This window comes from Lepidochelys kempii, chromosome 1 (genome assembly GCF_965140285.1).
Source record: "Lepidochelys kempii isolate rLepKem1 chromosome 1, rLepKem1.hap1, whole genome shotgun sequence".
In the NCBI taxonomy this organism is placed as follows: domain Eukaryota; kingdom Metazoa; phylum Chordata; order Testudines; family Cheloniidae; genus Lepidochelys; species Lepidochelys kempii.
In genome coordinates, this window is record NC_136380.1 from 250,497,333 (window position 1) to 250,519,801 (window position 22,469).

The window sequence follows — 22,469 nt, forward strand, 5'->3', positions numbered from 1 at the left end:
GGAAACCCAAGAGCCTCAAAAAATCAACCCCCATATCAAGGAAATGGCACCAACCCCAACAGGTGGGTTTTGTACTGTAACAGGTTGTTGAGGGGACACGGATTGATCTCCTCCAGGATGATGTTTTGCAATAGAGGACCTTTTACGGAACAAATCCTGCCACCAGGCTGCTCCTTACTGAAGCTAGAGATGAAATCTGACCCAGCCCAGATGTCAGATATTGGTGGGCAGCAGCTTTAGGAGAGATGTGATCACTCAAATGGTGTATAGTCTAGATGATCTCTTTAATGTGAAGCTGAACTCCCTAGAGAGGGGAGAGGAAGAAAATGCAGTTCACAGGCAACAAAGAGAAGAACCAAACTTGTGATTAATTCTAAGTACCACAGACCAATTAGAATAATATAAAGTGCCTGGGAACTAGAGAAGGATTTGAATCCAAACCTCAGATCTGAGCACCCCCTCACATTTTGGTGAAGCTTAGATCTGCTTAGATTTGGTGAAGCTTGAGCTCAGTGCACTACTACTTAAGATCATATTTATCTAATTTGTCTTGCAAATCTAAAAACTGTCACTTAAAAAAAACCATTTCCCTTTGAAGTTAGTCTTTTCCAAAGACTTCCAAGGGCTGTTAAAAAGCAACCACCCACCCAACCAACCCTCCCCCCGCATATAATATTCACACCTAATCCTAGCCAGTGGGAAGACAGGCAGACAGACATGGACTTTGCAGTGACTTAAAACAGTTTAATGTAATTCCAAGACAAAGTGTGATTACATTTCTACACATATACAATATGCATATGTGAGTTTACAAATTCTGATTAATAACTCGTTTCACCTCAGAGACCGAAAAAATGATCAAAAAGAAACCGTGAATAACAAGCTATAACATAGTTCACCACAACGGGACCTCCTTTCTCACCCTACGGTTAGTAATATTACAATTAAAATAACTATATTCTTCTATAATGTATTTTCTGTTAAAATCATCTCATAAATTTACAATGCTATTATTAGTTTCCAAGACTAATATAAATTCACTCCATTTTTCTACAACGAAAATGATTATTAATTAGAAGCACACAACGTCATGATGAAAAACACAAGCATTTTTTTTTAGTAGCAAGAACTTGATTGGTTAAGAATTAGTTTTCTTGTAAAACATTCTAAAGCCAAGTAAAATATCCATTCTTATAACATACCTATAAGATGAGCCTAAGGAATAGGTTACATATAGGTCTACAACACATCAGTTTGTTTGTTTTTTAAAAAAGAAGAAATACATATTTACCAAAAATAAAAGGGTGGGGGAAAAAGAAAAAGACAAAAAGGGAAAAGAAAAAAAAAAAGAGGGACAATTCACATAGGAAAAAAGCAGTACACAAGAAAATACTGTTGCATACAATTTTCACAAAGATTAACACTCATATTACAGAAACCGTACAGTGGAGGAACACAACGGATCAGGGCTTTCATGGGGTTACTGGGCTGAGATGACACTGTAGAGAAAGAACCATCCAAGATTCTGGGTGGGGGCCAGAGGGCATCTTTTCCCTTGCATTTTTTACAACATTTTCATGTTTTTTTTTCCTCTCTTCTTCTTTACAATTCTGGCACAGCGTATGCTAACTTCCACTTTCCATCTAGAGTACATTGGGTTTGTGGACAGTCAAAAAATATAAAACATTTTCTCACTTTCCCCTTTTTATAAGAGGATTTCACTATTTAGAAAAACTGTTTCACCTCTTAGTTTTAGTTAGCTACCCTCGTCTAGACTCTTCAACTTCCAAGATGCCTTTTCTTTCTTTCTTTCTTTCTTTCTCTTTCTCTCTCTCTCTCTCTCTGTCTCTCTCTCACTCTCCTTTTAATAAAGCTATTCATTACACTTCCTCTCCTCTCAGAAATTTGGTTTGGTATAGAATATACAAGCTACATTCCAATTCTGTGCAAGTAGAATCTGATACCCCCAAAATGCCTTGTTTACTTTGTTGGTGAAACACATGGGATGAGCAGATACTTTCTACAACTGAAATGGCTGTGCCCTGGAATAGCCATGGAAGTATCATTTTAAGAATATGAAAACCAAAACCAAACAAATAAGGAATAAAGAAAAAAAAAAGACAGAAGTGTTGTATGTAACCACCAAATGTGGAAGCATTGAAGAATGTTTTATTTCCTTTTTGAGGACAGAAGTGCTATATGTAACCATTCAGATTGTAAGGGATGTGCATTGCCAGTATTAGAAACCCCTTCTTGCTTTACAAGTTCCAAGCCAAAGTATTTAAAAAACTCTGTAGCTCCTTCAACCAATCGAGCTGGTATTTCCAGGACTGGCTCGTGCCACAACGAGGCAGAACAGGCTGTTGCTGAGGACAGCAAAATGGTTAGTGACTGTTGATTCTGTGACTGTGGCCTGTTAGGGGGTGGACATTTTCCAGTTTGCCCAAGGGCTACTAACAGTCCTCGATTTAGTTCACCAAATGGCAACCCCAGTCATGATAAGTTATCGCTTTGGTAATGTGAGTTACAGTGAGGGTACCTGGCACTGAATGGAGTTACTGGAGGGGCTAGGGACCAATTCTGCTCCCACTGAAGTCAATGGGAAGTTTGGACACTGATTTTACCAGCAGCAGCACAGGGGCCTAACTGTAAAAGTATCACTGTTGTTTTCTAGTAACTTCATTCAACTGCCAAGATCAACAGTGCAGCTGTGTCAGGCCTCACTGAAAGATGCAAGGAGCTTTGCTGAGATTACCTGAGCGCCACAACTGAAGCTCAGTACTTCAGACAGACTTTTTTTAAAATGCCAATTCAGGTACTTTTATTATCTAAAAGTACTACTTTGCCCAGCAAGACATTGACACTGTGTTCATTGGTTACCCAACTGAAAGAAAACAAAGACAAAACTAGACAGATACTCATGGTGAAGTGAGACTGAAAAAAAGAGAAGAGGTTACATCAAAATGCAAAATATACGACAACCTATAACAACAAAACAACACCAAAGGGTACCACCGTTCGCTAATAAAGTTTACAGAGAGATGGTCAGTGGATTTTGTAGTTAGTTCACTGGTTCAAAATGTTTCTAGGGTGGAGTCACTTGTATAAAGGGATGAACAGAATGAAGGCCAAATTACAGCATTGCCTCTCTGAGTGGCTGTCACACAAAAAAAAACCAACAACCAACAATCCCAAAACAAAATAGGGATTCACTAGTTCAGGAATCAATAGTTCAGCTAATGAGTTATGAACAAAACAATACAGCCCTTCCTTTGAATATCCTTCTCTCTCATTATACAGGTATCTTCATCCAGGTTATGGTCCTACAGAGGATAGTTGATTTGGAAGTATTGTGCTCCATGCTTCAACCCAAGGAATTTCATTAAAGTTTGTTATTAAAAAATAAATAGCTCATGTATTGGACTATACTTCAGTATGTGTGGAGCGGTTTTTTTAACTATACTTTGGAATAAGGTGGATTCTTTGATCAGAACTCACTTTCCAATACTATGTTATATCTCAAAACAGAATATACATAATAAAGACACACCTGCTCTTTTCTGTTTTAAAAGGGCAAAATTAAAAAATAGAGGCAGCTGTATTGAGTTTTTGAAGGTGTCATTTACAAACAGAAATTTCCCTTAAAAAGTACCAGTTTAAATGTAAACTATAAAACACTGTAATAACTATAAAATGTAGCCAGAAAACTCTTTAAGTAGCCACAGTCTGTTATTCAGTTCATATTGGTTTAAAATGTGACTCATTAAATAACTTCTAGAAGGCCAAAGCATTTTACAGTAGCTATAAACATATATACTTACATGTGCATTTTAACAATTGATTACAATACATAAAAGAGTAATCTATTCCTTGGTTTCTTTTGTTTTTGTTTTAAAGAATCACGGTCTTCAGAATTCATTCAAGCAACAATGACCAGGGTGGGCATTTATCATTATTCCGCCCATACAAAGTTTATAGTCTTTGAAACCCAAGTTCAAGCTGGCTACATATTTTCAAAAAGGCTAAAACCAGGATGAATGCCCACATTTGAGGTAATTATTGCCATTAGGTCACAGTTTGTGTAATATAAGTATCTAAATCCTTCTTTAAAAAACGGAAGGTATTCTACCATAGCGCCAGAATACCTTTGCAACCAATCAGAATCCAGAATCCTGATCAGATGGGTTTGCTTCCAATGGAGTCAATGAGTTCTAGAACAGTAGAACACATATAGACCAACCTAGAACCCAGGCAAACAAGCCTCGAATCAGTCGACAAAGATGAATTAAGAGACAAAATATAACAAAACCCTAAGAGGTGCCATGTGGCTGATGAACAGCATTTCTGATCAGAATTCCAGACCAAAGCTTTTCTAACTTACTTACTCCTTTCCAATCAATTCACTGGAAAAAAAATCAATATCATGTCCGCATTATCATCAACTCCATGCCAGCACTGCAAAAGCTCCTTGGCTATGTTCTGAAAGTGGGATAAGCTTTTCTTTTGCTCTCAGCATTGCTGTCCATCTCTTTCCGTCTCAAAGAGGAAACCTTTTGATTTTTATTTGTATTTATTTTTTTTAAGAAAGAAAGAAAAAAAAAGTCCCTGGCTGTCAGACCCACACACAAGTATTTACAAGATCTATGTGAATCTGCACATAATTCCCCCTACAGCTAAAGACTTAAGATCAGAGATGTCACAATATTTATCAGTGCAGTAAAAAATATCATTTTTGGAAAAAATATACCTTTAGTATTGCCTTTCTTGGATTAACTATGACAAGCAAAAGATTGAAAACAAAAACTTTACCTTCATACGCACATGAAGAGTCTGTTATAGCAGCACTGCTAAAACTGGAAGGACAAGCTAACCCGTATGTGAGAAATGTAAATTTCAATCTGATTCTATAAAGGCAGAAAGCAAAGCCTCATAGTATGCTTCGTAAGACTCCTGAAAAGTTAAGCTAATTCCCCATTCAAATTTCACACTTGATGCAAAACGTGTGTTTCCTTCTCCTATGAGAGCAACTTGTGTTTGCTGAGATCAGTCTTTGTCTGCTTATCTAGAGCTGGATCCTGCAAACATTTACATACCTGAGCAACTTTACACACGTGAGTGATTCCAGTAATGTTCTGGGACCAAAGTGGAGGAAAGTTATTCACGGGCATAAGCACCTGCAGGATTGAGTTCCAAATTAGCCATCTGGTCTGAACTCTAACCCTGCAGTGACACTGCCCAACGCAATTAAGTAGCTTCAGGGCTGGGCAGGGCTGCAGCCTCTGGGTGGCAATAGACTATAATGGCAAACTTTGAAGGGCTGGCATCACAGCATCTAATGGTGACATAGTATGTACCTGGAACCCAGGGCAGGCAGCATGGGCTGGACCTATTCTTAAAGACAATACTACAGCAACGAGCCAAGACACTATAGCTTACAGTAGTGTGACAAACATTTGTGACCTTTGCTGTAAAATAGTGTGTAGAAAAGGTATTTTGCTCAACGCAACTGATAGTCTTAACTTGGTCTACATGCAGGCAAAATTCCCATTGGCTTCAAAGAGTATGACAGCATGTGGACTCAAAGACTGGATGCACAGAGCTCAGTACCATTTTCCTTTCTCTAAGAACTGAGGCCTTAAATGCAGAGGAACTAAAGTGATCCTAATGCACCGGACCAGACTCCAGAGAGGGAATCTGGAGGACTCCACACATCATGCACATTGCAAAGCAGTTATCGTCAGAGGCTGTCTCTACAGTAGTGCAGAGGAGATCTGGGGATCAGTGGGGGTATGGCCAGAGTGTCCACAACTGCAGATCCACTGACCTCAACCTCCACACGGGGGAAGGGGAACACAGCGGGTACAGATGCTACTGCAGCCCATGGCCTGAGTCACACTGGTGCTTTGCACCCTGTCAGGGAAGGAGAGGATTATTTCTCCCAGTGGCTGCAGAACTCCCCGAACAAGGAACATTTAGTCAGACCCTGCACTCACAGGTCCAGAACTTGGCCCGTAAGCAGCACTTCATACCCCTTTGCTGGGCTGATTGCCAAACCATGGCAAACCTGCACACACTTCCACAAACACTTCTGCTGCATTTGCCCAACTTTGCAGAGGTTTCATCATGACAGGAGTTACAGCATTGCACTGACACACAGAGATTGCAAACAGAGTCCAAAAGCAGGAGAGTTAAACACTACAGAAGCATGGGGAGCTTACGGAAGCTTATTCCCATTACACAGTTCACAATTTCAACATCACATTGTTGCCAGTGATAAGATACATTGTAATTATTATGAATAATAACAACAACAACAACAGTGAGAGAAGCATAATGGTTTTGATGTCCTCTAAAGTTTAGGATAGCAGCAATATTTTAGTGTGACTGAATTTCTCCACTCAAGAAGCTAGCTAATCAAAACATAAACGAGTGACAGAAACAGAAAGAAACGAAATGAAAAGGAAAGAAAGAAAGAATTCCATAGCGTGTCATTATTGCCTGACAGTCAGGGCCTGGGACTTAATTCTGTATCTGTAATGGGTAGGGTCTCTTTTTCTCTTTATTTAAATTTCTTTATGAAGCTTCTTTGGTTAAAGAAAGACGTGGGGTTTTATCTTCCCTTCTGGTTTGGTAATGGAATTTCTTTCAAACCAAATTCGGAGGCATAATCCCTTGAGAATATAAAAAAGAAGCATGACAGAAACAGAAGTGTCCCTTTGCTGGAATGTTTCTTGACAGAACTATTATGGAGCGTGAGGGAGTAAAAATCTCCCCAGAGGGTCAAATGCAGCCCCGGTATAAGCAGGTGCAACTCCACTGAGGGGAATGCAATTGTAGTTCCTTCTTCAAACAGCTGGATTTGGCCCAGTCTACACTGAGAAAAGTTCTAGCTCGTCCAATATCCTGTTTCATTCTGCTCAAGGTAACTAGTCCCTCCACCTCTTTGTATATTCTGGTTTCATAGCAGCACTTTGAATGTCCAGCTCTAAGAGAGGCAATGTCTGTTCACCTCTCCTGTTTCCAGCATCAGACGAAAGCAAGACACTGTGATGGGGAAAGGGGTCACTGCCAACCAGGAACCACCGGTAATACTTCCAGTACTGAACCATTCACCTCCCACCTCAAGTTTCCAAGCAGTTTACTCCACACACACAAAGAACCCCAAGCTCATTCCAAAACACATCAATCCTATTTTCAACTCCAAAGGTCTCTGCAAGCTAAATAATTCAGCAATTGTTACTTGTGTAGCACCAACCGTGTGCCTGCCAAGAATTTAGCTCCTCTACTAACATTGTATCCCCTCTGTGTGGCTAACAGTACTGCCCTTACCATACTATATTTTCAGAGAGAGAGAGAGAGAGAGAGAGAGAGAGAGGGAAAGGCATTTTTTGTGTCTCCCTACCCAGCAGAAAACTCAGTCCTCACTTAGCATTGCAACATAAACACAATATTACGGATACATTGTTCATCCTTATTACAACCCCTTCCAGCAACACTGCTTCTGACTGCACTGGGATCAGAACCATAGCTAGCCCAACTCTGCTCTCAGCATGAACAGGACCAACAACTGCCCCTTCCACTTTGCAATGCATTCCTTCACATCACAGAATGCACCGTCGTAAGCTCTGTCACCCTATTGCCACAGAAATCAGATTCGTGCATAGTGGAAGAACGAGAAAGACCTGGGCACAGGCAAAACATAATAAATAAATCAAACATTCTGGTAAGTGAGATTAAAACCAACCCTTCCTCTCTTCCCTGCTTTATTGGCCCCAAATATAGTGATGCACGTAAGCAAATATTTTGACTTTAAGCATGTGCTTAAAGTCCATCCTTATTCAGCAAAGCACTCAAGCATGTGATTAAAAGTGCTGCTGAATTAGGCCTTTACACAGACTCTAAACCCACAGCTTTAATAAGGGTGGGAGATGTAACTGAAAACATAATTCCATACAACAAAAAAGCTTAATAAAATTTCATAAGTAATAATTAAAAGACCAGCTATATCAAGGAGGAAGAAACACGAGCCAAATATCTTGGCCATATGGACACACCTTTAGTCTTCAGAAATGGTAGAACAGGACAGGTACCTTGCTATTCCTGCTGCTTGGTTTTAACAAGCTACTATCTTCAGTGTCTGCCAATGTTGTTTATCCAGTGACTGGACTGGGGATCACATTCTTTCCTCCATTCGGGTTCTCTCATTCAGAGCTTGGAGGGTAGATAGGGCACCTTCGGAGGAGCCAACCATTTGTTTGCCCCTCTGGGAAACTGAGCTCTAATACTTAGCCCCAGCTTGGGTTAATTAAAGGGCTTATGGGAACATGGCCTGGTCTTGGTCTCACACAAGTGCCTCAGCAAACACTAGCTGCTACAATGTGATGGTGAGTTGGACCTAATGGACCCTGGGCCCTCATGCTCTTTTAATCCAGCCCTGCTGCTAGAAAATGACGTGAGTTGCTGTTTGGTCTCTGCCTCCAAGGGAAAGTTTCTGGCATTGTGCTGAAATGCAGGGGTGCTATGTGGGATAATGTTCCATCCCTAAAGGACACGTCCTTATGGCATGTCCCTTCCCTGATCCCTCTATGCTCTCTGCAGTTTGTCTTCTCAGAACAAAACTATCTTCCTCTCTTCCTGCAGTTCTCACAGGCACAGCAACCCCTCTGATGCCACTGATGAAGAGAAACTATTCATAATAAAATTAACAAAACAACATCAATAATAATACTAAGAGAAAAATAACACAAAGATGCAGGAATGCGTGTGCAATTAAAACCCAGAGTAAAATATAATAATAAAATAATAATAATAATCAGAACAATCATACAGTAAAATAACAATATTATTCCTTTTAATGACACAAGCAGCATGACGCTTTCATTCCTGAACCAATGGGACATGAGAGGAATGCAACGGAAACGTACAGGGAGAATAGGGAATTTCCTGGCTTTGATAAATGGGAAAGTGTGGTCTTTTTAAAGGAAGAATGTAAGGTGCATGGACTGCTGAGAGATCAGATCCTGATTTACATTACATTTAGTGGGAGCGAGGGAGAGATGGTAAAATAAAACAGTGCAAGGATAGCTTATGAATCTGAAATGGCAAACATGAGGGATACTTGATGGTTTGCCAAAATAAAATAATCTTGCCCAATCTATGCATACTGAGATCCCTTCCTTCTTCAAGGCTGGACAAATGCTCATGATCAGATATTACAGCAGTGCTTGCAAGCATATCTTGCCAGTTTCTCTCTCTCGAGAGACCTTTTCCTTAACTCCATCCACGGGATCCATCCCTCTTCACTGTGCCAATTGACCTGCCATTCTCTAGCATCTTGCAGTAAACCTTGAAACACTCCTTGCTCTTGGTTTAGGTAGATCTATAGTGGCACTGAGTGGCCATGCAGACCTAATCTTTGATGGGAACACACCACCAAACCTTCTTCTTCTTAGGCTCTTCTCCCCTCCCTACCACAAGTACATATGAAATTCTAAGTATTGATGCAATGGTGCACCCATTTTTATCGCCCTTTCCCTCTAAACCCTCTCAGCTATAAGAAAATCTCTCTTTGGAAACCTACCCGAAAACAAGACTGTTTAGAGTTCCTTTGAAGCTGAGGATCCAGAGCAAGAATTTTTTCACCAAGTTCAAACAGCATTCTACTACAGCTTTTATACAAATGGGATGAGGGAGGGGAAAGAACACGGTCAGAACTACATTACAATGGGTAGGGCCTTGATGTCTCAAAATTTTCTCTTTTCACTCAGGAAACCTGAGTTTAACTCTCTAGACTGAATTCTCTCATTCTCTTGCTTTCTTTCCCCCCCCCCCCCATCTATGGAATTCTACTGGAAGTGTCCTTAAGCATTCCCCCTCTGATGGATCAAATCCCCACTCCCCCTTCTCTCTGACATAGTACTCAGGCAATGTAACGCACTAGAGCTTTGTAAAGCAAGGATGGGAGGAATCTGTTCTTCTAATCCTCTAAGAATGTTAGCAAACAGCAGAATGAGAATTAAACTACTGATAGGGAAATTTTTATTCCCAAAGGGGAAAAAAAAACCCAGACCCAAAAACAAAACCTTTGACTCTTTGGGCAGCTACATTTGGGTCTCATGACCAATCTGGTCACTTCTAGCCTGTACATTGTTAAACAGATATCTGGGGTATGTCCTTCTAGCCCCCACAAGCCTTCCTGACCCCTGCACATCGGCAAATGACTAAAGAGTAACAACAGGGGCAGAAAAATAACCTCGAAGAAGAAAATCAACACCACCACAAAAGAAGAGCTCAGATGAAATTCTGACTAGCCTCAGTCAGTTTCTAGGAGTACCAGTGGAAGTAAACCCTTAAACCGCATCTGTAGTTCGGTAAGGCACTACAAGGGAATGATGTAAAACTAAGACTGTGACAGTTGTAATGGCTGTGCTGAGGAACACACCACAGAGAGAAGGCAGCATCAGCACACGCGCACACACACACACACACACATACATACCTGGACAATCACATTTGTTACATGCCTATGTTATATTTTTTTGTTTTTTTTGTTTTTTTTTTGTTTTTGTTTTTGTGCAATCACATTGAGGAATAGTCTATTGGTATCATTGAAGTTCAACACAATATAGTAAAAAGGGTGTACGTACTGTATAGTGCTACATTCTACCAAGGGGCCAGCGAAATTTTCTACTCCTACACTAAAAGAGCTGGGGATTAAAAAGAAAATTTCCAAATAAAATAAAATAAAGAAACTGAAATCTAACATACACTATTAGAGACATTTTTTAAGAATAACATTTCTCAGGGATTTATCCAGGGTGCTCACAGAAAGGGAAAAATAGCTCCAAATGCTTCTGATCTTGACAAATGGTGCGTATTCTTGTTTGTGTGTAAACGTTTTAAGCGTATCAGTGCTAGGTCTGAAATTTAGAGTGATGGAACAATCCTTCCCTTCCCCCCCTCTACCCCTGTCCACTCCCCTCCCTTTACCTTCCCCATGGAAAACACTTCACACACCTTTGGGTTACAGAGACCAGTGCAAAAATGGGGCATTATCCCTTTGAAATTCTGGATAAATCCCTAATCCGTAGATTTATTGGGTTAAAAATCTAATGTATTTTGTTTTAGGTGTTCTGGACAACAAATTCCTAAATGTAGCTCATTATCAGATTAAAATAATCTTTAAAAGTCTATTGGTGAAGTTCTCCAAAAACAGGACCCACTTTGGGTCCATCTGTTTCCCCCCCTCTAGTTTGGTGCAGAATGGTTTTGTATTTGTTTTATTTTTCTCACTCTTTTTTTTTTTTCCTTTTTCTTTTTTTTTTTAAATAAAAAGTGTAGAATTAGTTCTTTCCTTCTTTCCTTTCTCATTTCTCCCTTAAAGTCTCCTTCGTTCAAGTTTCAAGTGAGCCTCCCATTGCATTGTTTGTCATGTTCTTCAGTATAAAAACAGCCACCTCACTCCCTCTTTGCGGGTCTCTCTCTCTCTCTCTCTCTCATTCCAGTGTTTAGATGTAAGGGTACTGGTTGACCTTGGTGGGGCTCAGTGGGTATCCAGTGTAGACTGTGGAAGCGGGAGAAGCACTGATATAGGTCTGATGGGCAAACTGAGCCTGGTACTGACTTGGGTGGATGGTGGGTGATGGCAGAACCCGAGGGCCCATGCTGACAGGAACCTGGTGGACAATGCTGGCCGGGTAAGTGGTGTGTTGCACAGCATGACGAGCAGACCCTTGGGAGGCCACCAGGTGAGCAACGGTGCCTGTGGAACCCAGAGCAGCAGGGGCGGTGTACGTGTAGAGGTGGGGCTGGGTGGGAAGGTGAGCCGCTGCCGCCGCAGCCAGGTGGGGGTGGACCGTACCATGGCTGGGACTATTGTGTGGGAAGGAGTACGGAGCCTGAGCTATTGTTGGAGTGATGTAGGCTTGCTGTCGCCGGTGACTCCCTGCGCGATCAGTCGTGATGTGCTGCTGGGCCTGCACAAAGAGAGCACAATACAGGACAGTTAGAGGACAACAGGTTGTTCTTTTCCTCTAGGCCCTGGAGTGAGCTCCTTCCAGAGCCAAGGTGATTTCTGTGATGGTTCTCGAGGCACCCAGGAGTACAAGTCACCTTGTTAGCTCCCTGCCTCCAGGGGGAAGACCTGCTTATGCTTGAGTGGGAGTCTGCTCCCTGACACCTCCAGCCTGTTCACAATCCAAGCACTCGCCTCTGGGTTATGCCAGCCCTTCCTTTTTTCCTTGAAGGTTAACAATAGGGGCACCCCAGACTCTGAACCCCTTTGAAGCGTTCCCCTGTAGAGTTCAGCTCTTTCTCCACTGAACACCCACAGAAATACCAGGTCTGCTGTCCCCAAGAGAACAGAGTGCACACCAGCTTGAATGATTCCACTCATAAGAACGGCCACACTGGGTTAGACCAAAGGCCCATCTAGCCCAGTATTCTGTCTTCCAACGGTGGCCAATGCCAGGTTCTTCAGAGGGGATGAACAGAACAGGATATCAGCAAGTTATCTATTCCCTGTCGCCCATTCCCAGCTTCTGGCAAAACAGAGGCTAGGGACACCATCCCTGCCATCCTGGCTACTAGCCATTGACGGACCTATCCTCCATGAACTTAGCTACTTCTTTTTTGAACCCTAAACTCAGGATCAGGTATAATACCACAGCACTGAGATATGTGTATAGAAAATAACAATAAGGTTATCATCAAAGATTTGAGAGTGAGAGACAGTAAGGATAATGGAAACAAAAGGGCTACCAGGTTTCTAGAGACTAAACTTAACAGGCTAACCTTCTGTCTAAAGAATTTAACCTCCCCTCACATGACCCTTGCAGCATTTCAACCAATCAAGTTTAGTTGTGATCCCATTTTCAGGAATACAATCACACTGCCTAATTATTTCCTAGGTGCAGATAAAGGGCTGCCTTTCTAGCCTTCTCCTTATCTCTCCCAAAGTTCATTGTCTGTACCCAGAGGCAGGATAAAGCCCTGTGACTTATTCTCCAGTGCGTCACCCACTGATTTCATATGTAAATAGGGCTTCCTTTGTGTTGGCTTACAATGCTTAATTTACATGCAGACAGAGAGATAAGTCAATAAACATCTTTTGTCTGACAGAAAACCTGTCTGTCAACTCTGCCTTGATACAGATTTCAGAACATATTTCCAGTATACGGACATAACTCCTTACACAGTGTCTGTACATACATTTCACAATGCTATTAATGACCATCATGATCCTGGCTTTCTTTTAAGACCTCACATGACATTCTTTGACAAGCCAGAATGGACACACCAGGATCAGGAGATTCTGAGGGGTTTTGGGGTCACAATTTCTCATGTGTTTTTCCCCTCCTCCTCAAATTCTCAATGTCACAGTAAACTTCCCTTGGAAGTAGCAGGGTTGCACAGGGTCCCTCCAAAACCTATGTTCCATCGGTCCACCACAGCAGTTCTCCAGAGAATATTATAAGACCGCACTCCCCATTGCCTGGAAGGGCAGCTACCAGTAAGACTCCCACAACCTTGCATCGCAGTGATGCAGTAAGAATTTCTACTATGAGATCCATGGCTAGATTCAGACAAATCTTTTTAAAATTTGACAGTGAATTTAACACTGATGAAAGCTGCTGAACTGCAAGCCCTGGAGTCCAGCATGGGCAGAGGCAGTTGTATTGATTTATGTATTGATTTAATAACGGTGGTCTTTGCTGCTTTCATTTCCTTGGTTGGAAGCCTAACATACACCCCCAGCAACCCTGAGCCCCAACAAATCCTGAAGACTTTCCTCTCTCAGAACTCTTATGTAATCAGCTGTAACTTCTTGAACAAAGGTAACTGCTGTTCTTGCCTTAGGAGAGAAGATATGTTCTTCCCAAACACTAGGAATTTTCTAAGCTGGTTCCTTACATTGCATGATGGTGCCAAAGCGCTTCCTCAGTCAGTTATGACTATTGTGCAATCTGGCAGTCAAAGTATTAAATAACCAAGAAAACAGGAATTAGAAAACAATTGCCAAACAAGAATGACACTGTCCCATCTTTCTTACTTCTATTTTCCAATTCTCCTTTATCATTTTCCTAAATCATTCCTGTGTAATCTTTAGGGTCCAGAATGCTGCAGCCAAACTACACTCTCATTCTTGTAAACAGGATCCCATCATCTCCACTTTTCACCAGTTTCACTCACTTTTAATTTAGAGCTAGTCAATTTTTTTCAAATTTTCAGCTAAATTTTGAAACACGGGTTTTGCCAGAAAATGTTATCATTTTTTGAACAGCTTCTCTTTTATTCAGCTCTGTATCAAAGTCAACACTGCCCTCTGAGTTCTCAGAGCTTCCCACTCCTGAAATCTTGGCATCTTTGCTGTCCCCTCCTGACTGCCATTACCTCGCAATAGAGACAAGATGGGTCTCAGATGTAGTAAACTCAAAGAATATTCTTACTGAGACTGCTGGGCAGCACCGGGCTTCTCCGGCTCTGACTCAGAGACACATCTGGTACAGCCTGCTGTCACCCACCAGGGACTGCCTAAATCTTGGCCCAGATTAAGTGATCTTGAAATGGACTTCTGACTACACTACATCTCTGGCTGGCCACAATTTGTATGCCCACTCCACTTGTCACCTCTGAATGGAAATGTCTTCCACCCCAACAGCCAGTCACACCCTCCCTTCAAACCTCACTCGAAAGGTTTTGTCTTGACATCTGACTATAATTGAGATGAATCCCCACCCCTTTCGTATACCCTCCCCCTCCATTCTCCCCTATAATCAGCACACAGACCTGCCTGTCAATGTTACTTCTCTTTTCTCTCAAGGTTAAACGTTTTGACTTTTCAGATAATTTGTATGTTCAATGTATGTGCAACCCTGTGTGGATTGTTAGCAGTGGGAATTGAACTGGGGACTTCTGGTTCTAAAAGCATGAGCCCCTCTTCTCTGTGCTGAAAGACGTAACTCTGTCCTACACACCACTAGAGGGCAAAAGAGTACTACACTGAGTGGGTGTGGGTTACATAAGGAAGATACTATGTCAAAATACACATTAGATGGCACATTTTTGTGGGGCCTACTTGCTGCCTCCTTCCCAGGTTCCTTACCTGGCTGAGATTAAGAGGCTGCTGCTGCTGGAAATGTGGTCCTGGCCGCTGCTGCCTATAGGCAATGGCTCCAGACGAGCTCCCTGAAGAGTGACCGCTGGTGGAGGTCACGATGTTGGAGGACTTGGACTTGTAGGAGGATGAATGATGACTGGTGGTGACTGTGACAGCAAAGAAAACACATTTGTTCTTAAATAATGTCTTACATCATCTAACCAACCCTTCCCTCACTGAATCGTCTCTGGGTGGCCTGTGGAAAGAGGCGCATAAGAAAGGGTGCATTGAAAATGGCTCCTCCTAGCTATAGGAAGGTACTTACCTAACAGTACCTCTGGGAGCTCACAAACATGGGCCTGCCAGTTGCCCCCAAGGCAACAATACAAACTCCACTATGTGAATCTCTAACTGGGTCTGGAGGCTGGTTTACAGAACCCACAGGAGTGCCAGAAAGTGTTCTGCTTGGGGACTGGCAGGAGGCGAGTGGGCAGATGCTAAGGAGAGAAAGGAAAAGATAGAGGCCTGGAATGCAGAGCAAGGAAAACCCTTAACCTGGCCAGCCTCACTGTGAATAGGGAGGGAGAACAAGGGAGAGCCCACGCTCTGCACCTTGGTGCACAGTCTCGCAACTGCAATGTATGAAACAAAAGGACAATCACACAGCTCCGAACACGGCGCCAGGAGGCAGGAACCACAGAAGAAAGCCCTTTTTGATCCGGCGTGTTTTCCAGAACAGCGGAGGCTCTGAAGGTGGGTGAGCGAACCTGACACACCCAGTCCAGGGGAGCCTGTTCCCCCAGAAACGTTAGCAGGTTTGGATGAAAAAAAAAGCTTTCAATCTAAGGAACTCTTGCCCATTTTTGAATAAATATATAACCTTACATGGCAAGCCTGGCTCAAGCTGGTGTAAGGGCCCTCGATATCAATGTCTGCACTAGGGGCCAAATTCTGCTCTCCGACAATCGCTGATGTAACCGAGAAAAAACGTAGCCCTTATGACTCCCAGCTACACTGAAGTGCCTCCGTGCAACATGTTAATAATGCTCCACGCCTCCCAAGAACAGCTGTGCCAGGCGTGTTGGGGGAGAGAAGGTGCATAGCATCTATTTTTTAAAGAACCCGAAGAGTGAGATTCTTCCAAGATTGTTGTTTATTTCTTGTTATTATTTTCTTGAGGGAAGAAGTGCAATTTACCTGGTACCAGGCTATCGCATTCCACCAACACCTCACTGGCTTGGGTTTTCAGTGGTGGCACGATTATAGTTCGGGGGTTCCCATTGTAGTGGGTCTCTGGTACCCCTTTTGTATCATAGGTGTTCCCATTATTGTGTGCCCCACGGTGTTGCACTGAATAGGGGCTGTTGTTGCTGGAGGAATCGGAGTAGGGTGAATCGTGCACTGTGACACAGCTGATGACGTTTTTTCTTTGCTTGGATAGGGTGCTGAAAATCAAACAACATGGAAGATAGTGAATAGGCAAGAATTGTCTGAATACCAACATTCCATTCCATCCTCAGCCTGCTCCTTTAACAACCGGGGTGCTCACAGGCTTAAAGTGAAGCATGTGCTTCAGTGCTTTGCCAGATCAGGGCCACCTAAGCCAAATCCTGTGCTCCTGAACTCACTTCTTACTATTCAGGCAAACCTCCACTGAAGTCACGTGAGTTTTGTCTGAGCAAGGACTGAGTAAAATCCTGAGTCTGGATCTTATAATTGAGCTTACATGCACACCTTAGAATAGAGCTCACACAGCCTGCTAGACTTATTTCCAAGCTATTTACTACCTCTCAGCAGGAGAAGCTCAGTAGATCACACTACACTAAGTTGCATTTCTTACCACTCACACAGAAATGCAGTGTCTCCCTCCCTCCCACAGCAAAAATTTAATAATAGATGTTACAGTGAGGTTTCATATGATTAAAATTCCATTTTTACAAAATATACAACTTTATATTTACTAATGCACTATACAGCATATATATTCATACATACTTGAAACGAAAGGACAGCTGAAGAAAATGAACAATATATATTTTGCTATGCAGAATCCTTGGGTTTTATTCTCTTACTTGTTAATTTGCAACATTCAGTAATTCACAACAGGTCTCCTGACATTAATGCGAATTACTGAGGTCCTGCTGCACCTAATCTATCTACAGCATCAAAGAAGTGATTAAAAAGGAACATCAACATCAACATTTCCAGGATTATTGCTAGAAGTTCATTAGGCTAGACTGCACCCGCGCTGTTGGGATTCGCTCCACTACTGTGTCTAATTATTCCTGATGGTTTATCCTTCCCATTATGAGCTTGTTTAGAGAAAAAAGAGAGCGAGGTGGGGGATGGGAGAGAGGGAGAAGATTTGCTTAAATGGCTCATATCCTTGACAGCGCACAGACCTTGACTACAGAAAATAGCTGCTATGTTTCACTGATTGCATTATGTTGTTATGGCAACTGAAGTTTTTAAAATGATGAAAAGAAATGGATAGCGCATAAAGAGCTAAGTAATTAGACTCAGTAGTGGAAACAGTCCCAACAGGAACAAAAACACCATATAGAAATAACAGTACATCTCTTAACCTCTTGAGCACGACTCTTTTTTCCACTTTATTCCCTTCCCCATTGAGGCTCAGTTCAATCCCTTCTCTGACATGTTGTTAACTCAAGAGAGGATCTGATTATTCTGGATTCAGCCACAGGTGGGCATTTTGCCCTCTTGTCTCAGCATTACTAGCTATCCCAGTTACTGTAGGCAAATGCTGCAGACCTCCAGACCAGCTTGCATTGCAGGCAATTTTTATTTATTTGTGCATGTATTTATTTATTTATTTAACAGTGCAAGAAAAAGTGAGCTACGCCTCTTCAGCAGCATTATTGATTTCACCACATTTCACTGATAAAGAGCCTTTCCAGCAGCCTTCCTGGGTGGCAACTGCCCAGCTTTCCCTTTGCTTCTTGGGTTTGAAAAGCTTTTATTTCATTTTTTGTCCTTCAAGTGAAATGTCCACTAATGTGCTGCTTTAAAAACCAAATTTTCCAGTGCCTGATTCTGCAATGCTTTCTCAGGCGAGTAATCCTTACTCAGGGAGCTCCACACAGATTTCAAAGGCTTTATGATGATTAAAGGAGCACCTAGGAAGCCCAGACCTAGATTAGAGCCTCATTGTTCTAGGCACTGTAGAAAACACATAGTGACAGTCCCCGTTCTGCACTTACAATTTAAATAGACAAGACAGATAAAGGGCGGGAGGAATGGTGACTCCATTGTACAGATGGGGAACTGAGGCTCAGTGAGATTAAGTGATCACAAAGGAAGCCTGGGGTAGAGCACAGAATTGAATCCACTCCTCCCACGAGTAAAGGACTTCTTTTAAAGGGCTTGCAGTAACAGACTGTCAATTTAATCCCCTCTTCCATCAAGAGACGGACAGGGTGCTGTGTTTGAAATGGAGAGAATAATGGCGTGACTTAGAATGACAACTGACTTATTTGAAGGAAGATGTAACAGTTTTGATATGGTGCTGCGAGAAAGAACATTAAGCTGATAAAAATGACTCTGTCATCAATATTCCATCTGCCTAATAGAAATGCTGTAATTTCACATTTACGAGTATCTGTAATATTTGCCCTTTGCAACTGCCCTCTGCTGCCTGTGAAAGAGAGACGTTTGTTCTCCAACACTGAGTGTTATTACATTTTATAAAGAAAAATCAAGTCACTGAACTGTGCTCTGACAACTGATAAGGTTCTGACTGCATTTCTTTTATAGCTCCTTCCTTACATATGGGACTTAGTGGCTGAGCTATAAACATTTGCTCCTGGCTGATACTTGGTATGCAAGGGGCTCAGCTGTGGGAATGGAAGTGCACTTTTTCCTAGACATGAAATCTCTGTGTTTTATTATTCTAGAATTTTCATATTTTATGCCATTTTGATTGAGAGATCTTGAAGGCAGAGTCATCTTGTTGTTAGATGTTGGTACGTTGCCTAGCGGAACAAGGCTGGGGCCACCAGCCTCTTCCTATTACAAATAACAACAATAACGACAGTGTTTAGTTATTTTCTTTTGCTACAGGATGTAAGCTGGCATCATCAAGGAAAGAACTGTGTTTCCATCAGCAAAGTTTTCCTCCTCGAGGTGCATTGATTACAATAAGAAAATCAAGTGCACTAGAAATCAAACATATAAAATGAACAAAACCCCAGCCCTCTAAAGAGAGGGAGGAGTATTATGATCTTCATTTTACAGACGGGGAACTGAGCGAGACTAAAGCTCCAATCCTGCGAACGCTTATGCATCTGCTTAACTTTACCACTATAAGTAGTGCCAATGAAGTCAATGGGATGACTCCAGGTAGTAATGTTAAGCACATACGTAAATGTTTGCAGGATCATGGCCTAACCATTCAGTAAGGTACCTAACTTTAAGAAAATGAGTAGTCCCACTGAAAATCCAAGTTGATTTGCTTGATAAAAGTTAATAACTATAATCACTGTTAGAGCCCATACATCTCTCCCTAGAGAACACAGAAAAGCCAAATGGGACTACTCATATATTTACAACTAGGTACCTGCTTAAGTACCGTTCTGAAGTGGGGTCAAAGAGATTCAGGATGGGATTTTCAAAAGCATCTAAATGAGTTAGCCGCCCAACTTACACTGAAAATAAATTGATTTCAGTGGGACTACTCTCAGATTTAAAGTCAGGCACCTATTTCAACAGGCCTTTTGAAAATCCCACCCTGAAACTGAGGCCACACAGGAGCTCTCCCTTCTCAAAGCCTTCCAACTAGCAAGTGGTTATTCTCCCTTCTGATTTCTCATGAGAGTCAGATATGGGCATTTAGTCCATGATCTGCTGTGTTACAGGACTAGACCTGGCAGACCTACATGAATCTGGGAAGGGGTGTTAATTCCTGGCTCACTGAAAATCAGAGGGCCTCTGCACCCTGTCACACGCCAGTAAGGTAGCCTACTTGGCAGGCTTTCTGTATTTCTATAGCACAACTGCAGCTTTCTGTGGAAGTTCCAGGTTATTCAGAAACACAGTTAAAAACATTGATTTGCCCTGCACCCTTCTTATTACACCTGTGTATATTCATGGCTGCTGCCTGGACAGCAGCTCTCCCTGCTGCAGTCACAGTAGCCCAGGCATGCAGTCTTGAGAGGGGTGGCAGTCCACCCTCACAGATTAACAAAATATCCATTCTGCAGCCAGGACTCCATTCTGCACGGTCATGCTGCTCTTACTGTAGCACCTGCAAAAATTGCCTTTTAAGATGACTATTCTTTATTAATTATAAATCCCTATATGTACGCCTAGTGTTTTTACCAGGTGCATAGAAAGACAAGTGCTCTGCCCTACAGAGCTTGAGATCAAACTCAGACCACAGAACAGTTCACGTCCAAGAGGTATGGAGACCCTGAGCATGTCTGTGCTCTCAAACATGCATGGACAGCTTCCAGTGACTTCCATCAAAATGGCCTGGGTGCAGCTGAGAGAAAGAACCAGGCCCCTTTTCCAAGAGGAGATCAGCATAGCAAGGCTTGTGGGGTTTCAGAAGGGATTTGAAGGAGGAAAGGGAAGATGCTTGGTGCACTGGGAGAAGGTATGAAGGCAGATGGGGCGTGGGGGGCAGCCTGGCCAAATGGTGTTGTGATCTGCCCCAGGGGCAGTGATGTGCAAACATTCCCAGTAACAGAATCTGTCTGCACTGCCCCCGCCCCCCCAGTACTGCACTGCCAAGGCTCCCTCAGCAGTGGAACCTGGGCTGAAGGCGGAGCTGTGGGCAGCACGGGGGATGCGGGAGGAAGGAGCTGGGGCTAGAGGTGAAGCTGGGATGTGCTGGGGGTGGAGAGGGAATGAGGATGGAGCAGGGGGCGGAGTGGAGCTGTTGCTGGGGGTAGAGCGGGGTTTGGGGGCAAAGCAAGGTTGGGGTGGAGTGGGCCTGGAGGCAGTGCAGGACTGGGGGCTGAATGGGTTTGGGGGTGGAGCTGATCTGGGGCAGGGCGGCACAGGGCTGGAAGTGTGGCGCTCCCTACCCGCCCCCCCATGGGGGCTGGCATGGGTCTGGAGACAGAGCAGGACTGGGGGCTGACTGGGGTTGGGGGAAGAGTGAGGCCAGGGTTGGAGCACTCCCTCCCTATCTCCCATGGAGGCTCTCCCTGGCCCTGCCATGCTATTCCCTGAATGTTCCTCCACTCCCCCGCAAGGGGGGCGTGCCCCCCCAGTTTGGGGACCACAGTACTAAGGGCTGGCACTGCAGCCTGTGTAAATCAACATTGCTCCAGAGAAGCAGAGTTCTACCCACTGAAGATCGGGCCCTAAGTCTTTTAGGACTGACAGTTTTTCATGACCAAGATCTTCTTTTCCTAACTGAGAATATCAAGTCCCAGAAGATGCAAATGTAACACGTTGGTCAGTATGTGTCAGGGCCTGTTACAGCTCTCAGATTGAGAGTCTGGCTCCTTAGCTCAAACTGTAGCAACTCATGCTTCCAGCTGTGGAGGCTCCCTGGTTCAGGCCCTAGGGCTGACAAAAATGGCAGTCATTGCACAAACAGACCTTTTGGTTCATGGGCATTTACACCATACCACCTTACCTCTCCAGAAACCACATCATGGTACATTCTGACATGGCCCAATGCACAGAACTGGGCTAAGCCTACAACAGCTCTCTTCTATGGCTCTGAAGGCCCAATAACTTGCAGTTTTCTGAATTGTTGCCACTTCAGAATGAACCACAATAATCCCTATGCAAAGAAAGTTTATCCACATAAACCCACAAAAACTAAGGAACTCCCACGCCCAAGGCTGAAATCCCCTAACACTGAAACATGACTTGCCACTTATTTCAGTGCTGGGACCTTATGTATCTTTGCCATTCCACCTCCTCACCTGACCTCAGTAGCGTAGCTAGCGGGGGAGCGGGGCAGCAGCCGCTTCCCCACTGAGCACAAGTGGCGCCTTGTCAGTGTCTTGGCGCCTTCTGAATTTTCCCGTTGAGGGAACAGGGGGAGCGATCCAAAAAAAAAAAAAAAGGCACCACCTGCTGTGGCGCTTTTACTCACCCGGCGGCACGCCGGGTCTTCGGCGGCACTTCGGTGGCAAGACCTTCACTCGCTCCGGGTCTTCGGCGGCACCTCGGCAGCGGAAGCTGCAGTGCCGCCAAAGACACCCGGAGCGAGTGAGGGCCTGCCGCCGGAGCGCCGCCGGGTGAGTAAAAGCACCGCAGTGGGTGGAGCCTTTCTTTTGGATCGCTCCCCCCGTTCCCTCCACCTGGCTACGTGGCTGCCGGACCTCTGACATGTCCTGCTATTCTCGTTTCACCTCTCTTGGTGCATCACGCAGAACTGCACAGTCCGTGC

General features: G+C 43.3%; 1 protein-coding gene across 5 annotated transcripts in view; it reads right to left on the reverse strand.

The window, feature by feature from the left end:
* Window positions 1-10,980: 10,980 nt before the first annotated feature.
* HIPK2 (homeodomain interacting protein kinase 2) overlaps window positions 10,981-22,469 on the reverse strand; it is a 181,657-nt gene continuing 170,168 nt past the window's right edge. For all 5 annotated transcript variants that reach the window (XM_073322961.2, XM_078850440.1, XM_073323001.2 and 2 more), the window contains exons 13-15: window positions 16,295-16,542; window positions 15,104-15,264; window positions 10,981-11,975 (exon numbers count right to left, since the gene is read on the reverse strand). In XM_073322961.2, coding sequence (XP_073179062.1) covers window positions 11,508-11,975; window positions 15,104-15,264; window positions 16,295-16,542 — 877 coding nt within the window. In that variant the 3' untranslated portion in view covers window positions 10,981-11,507. The remainder of the gene's footprint in view (window positions 11,976-15,103; window positions 15,265-16,294; window positions 16,543-22,469) is intronic.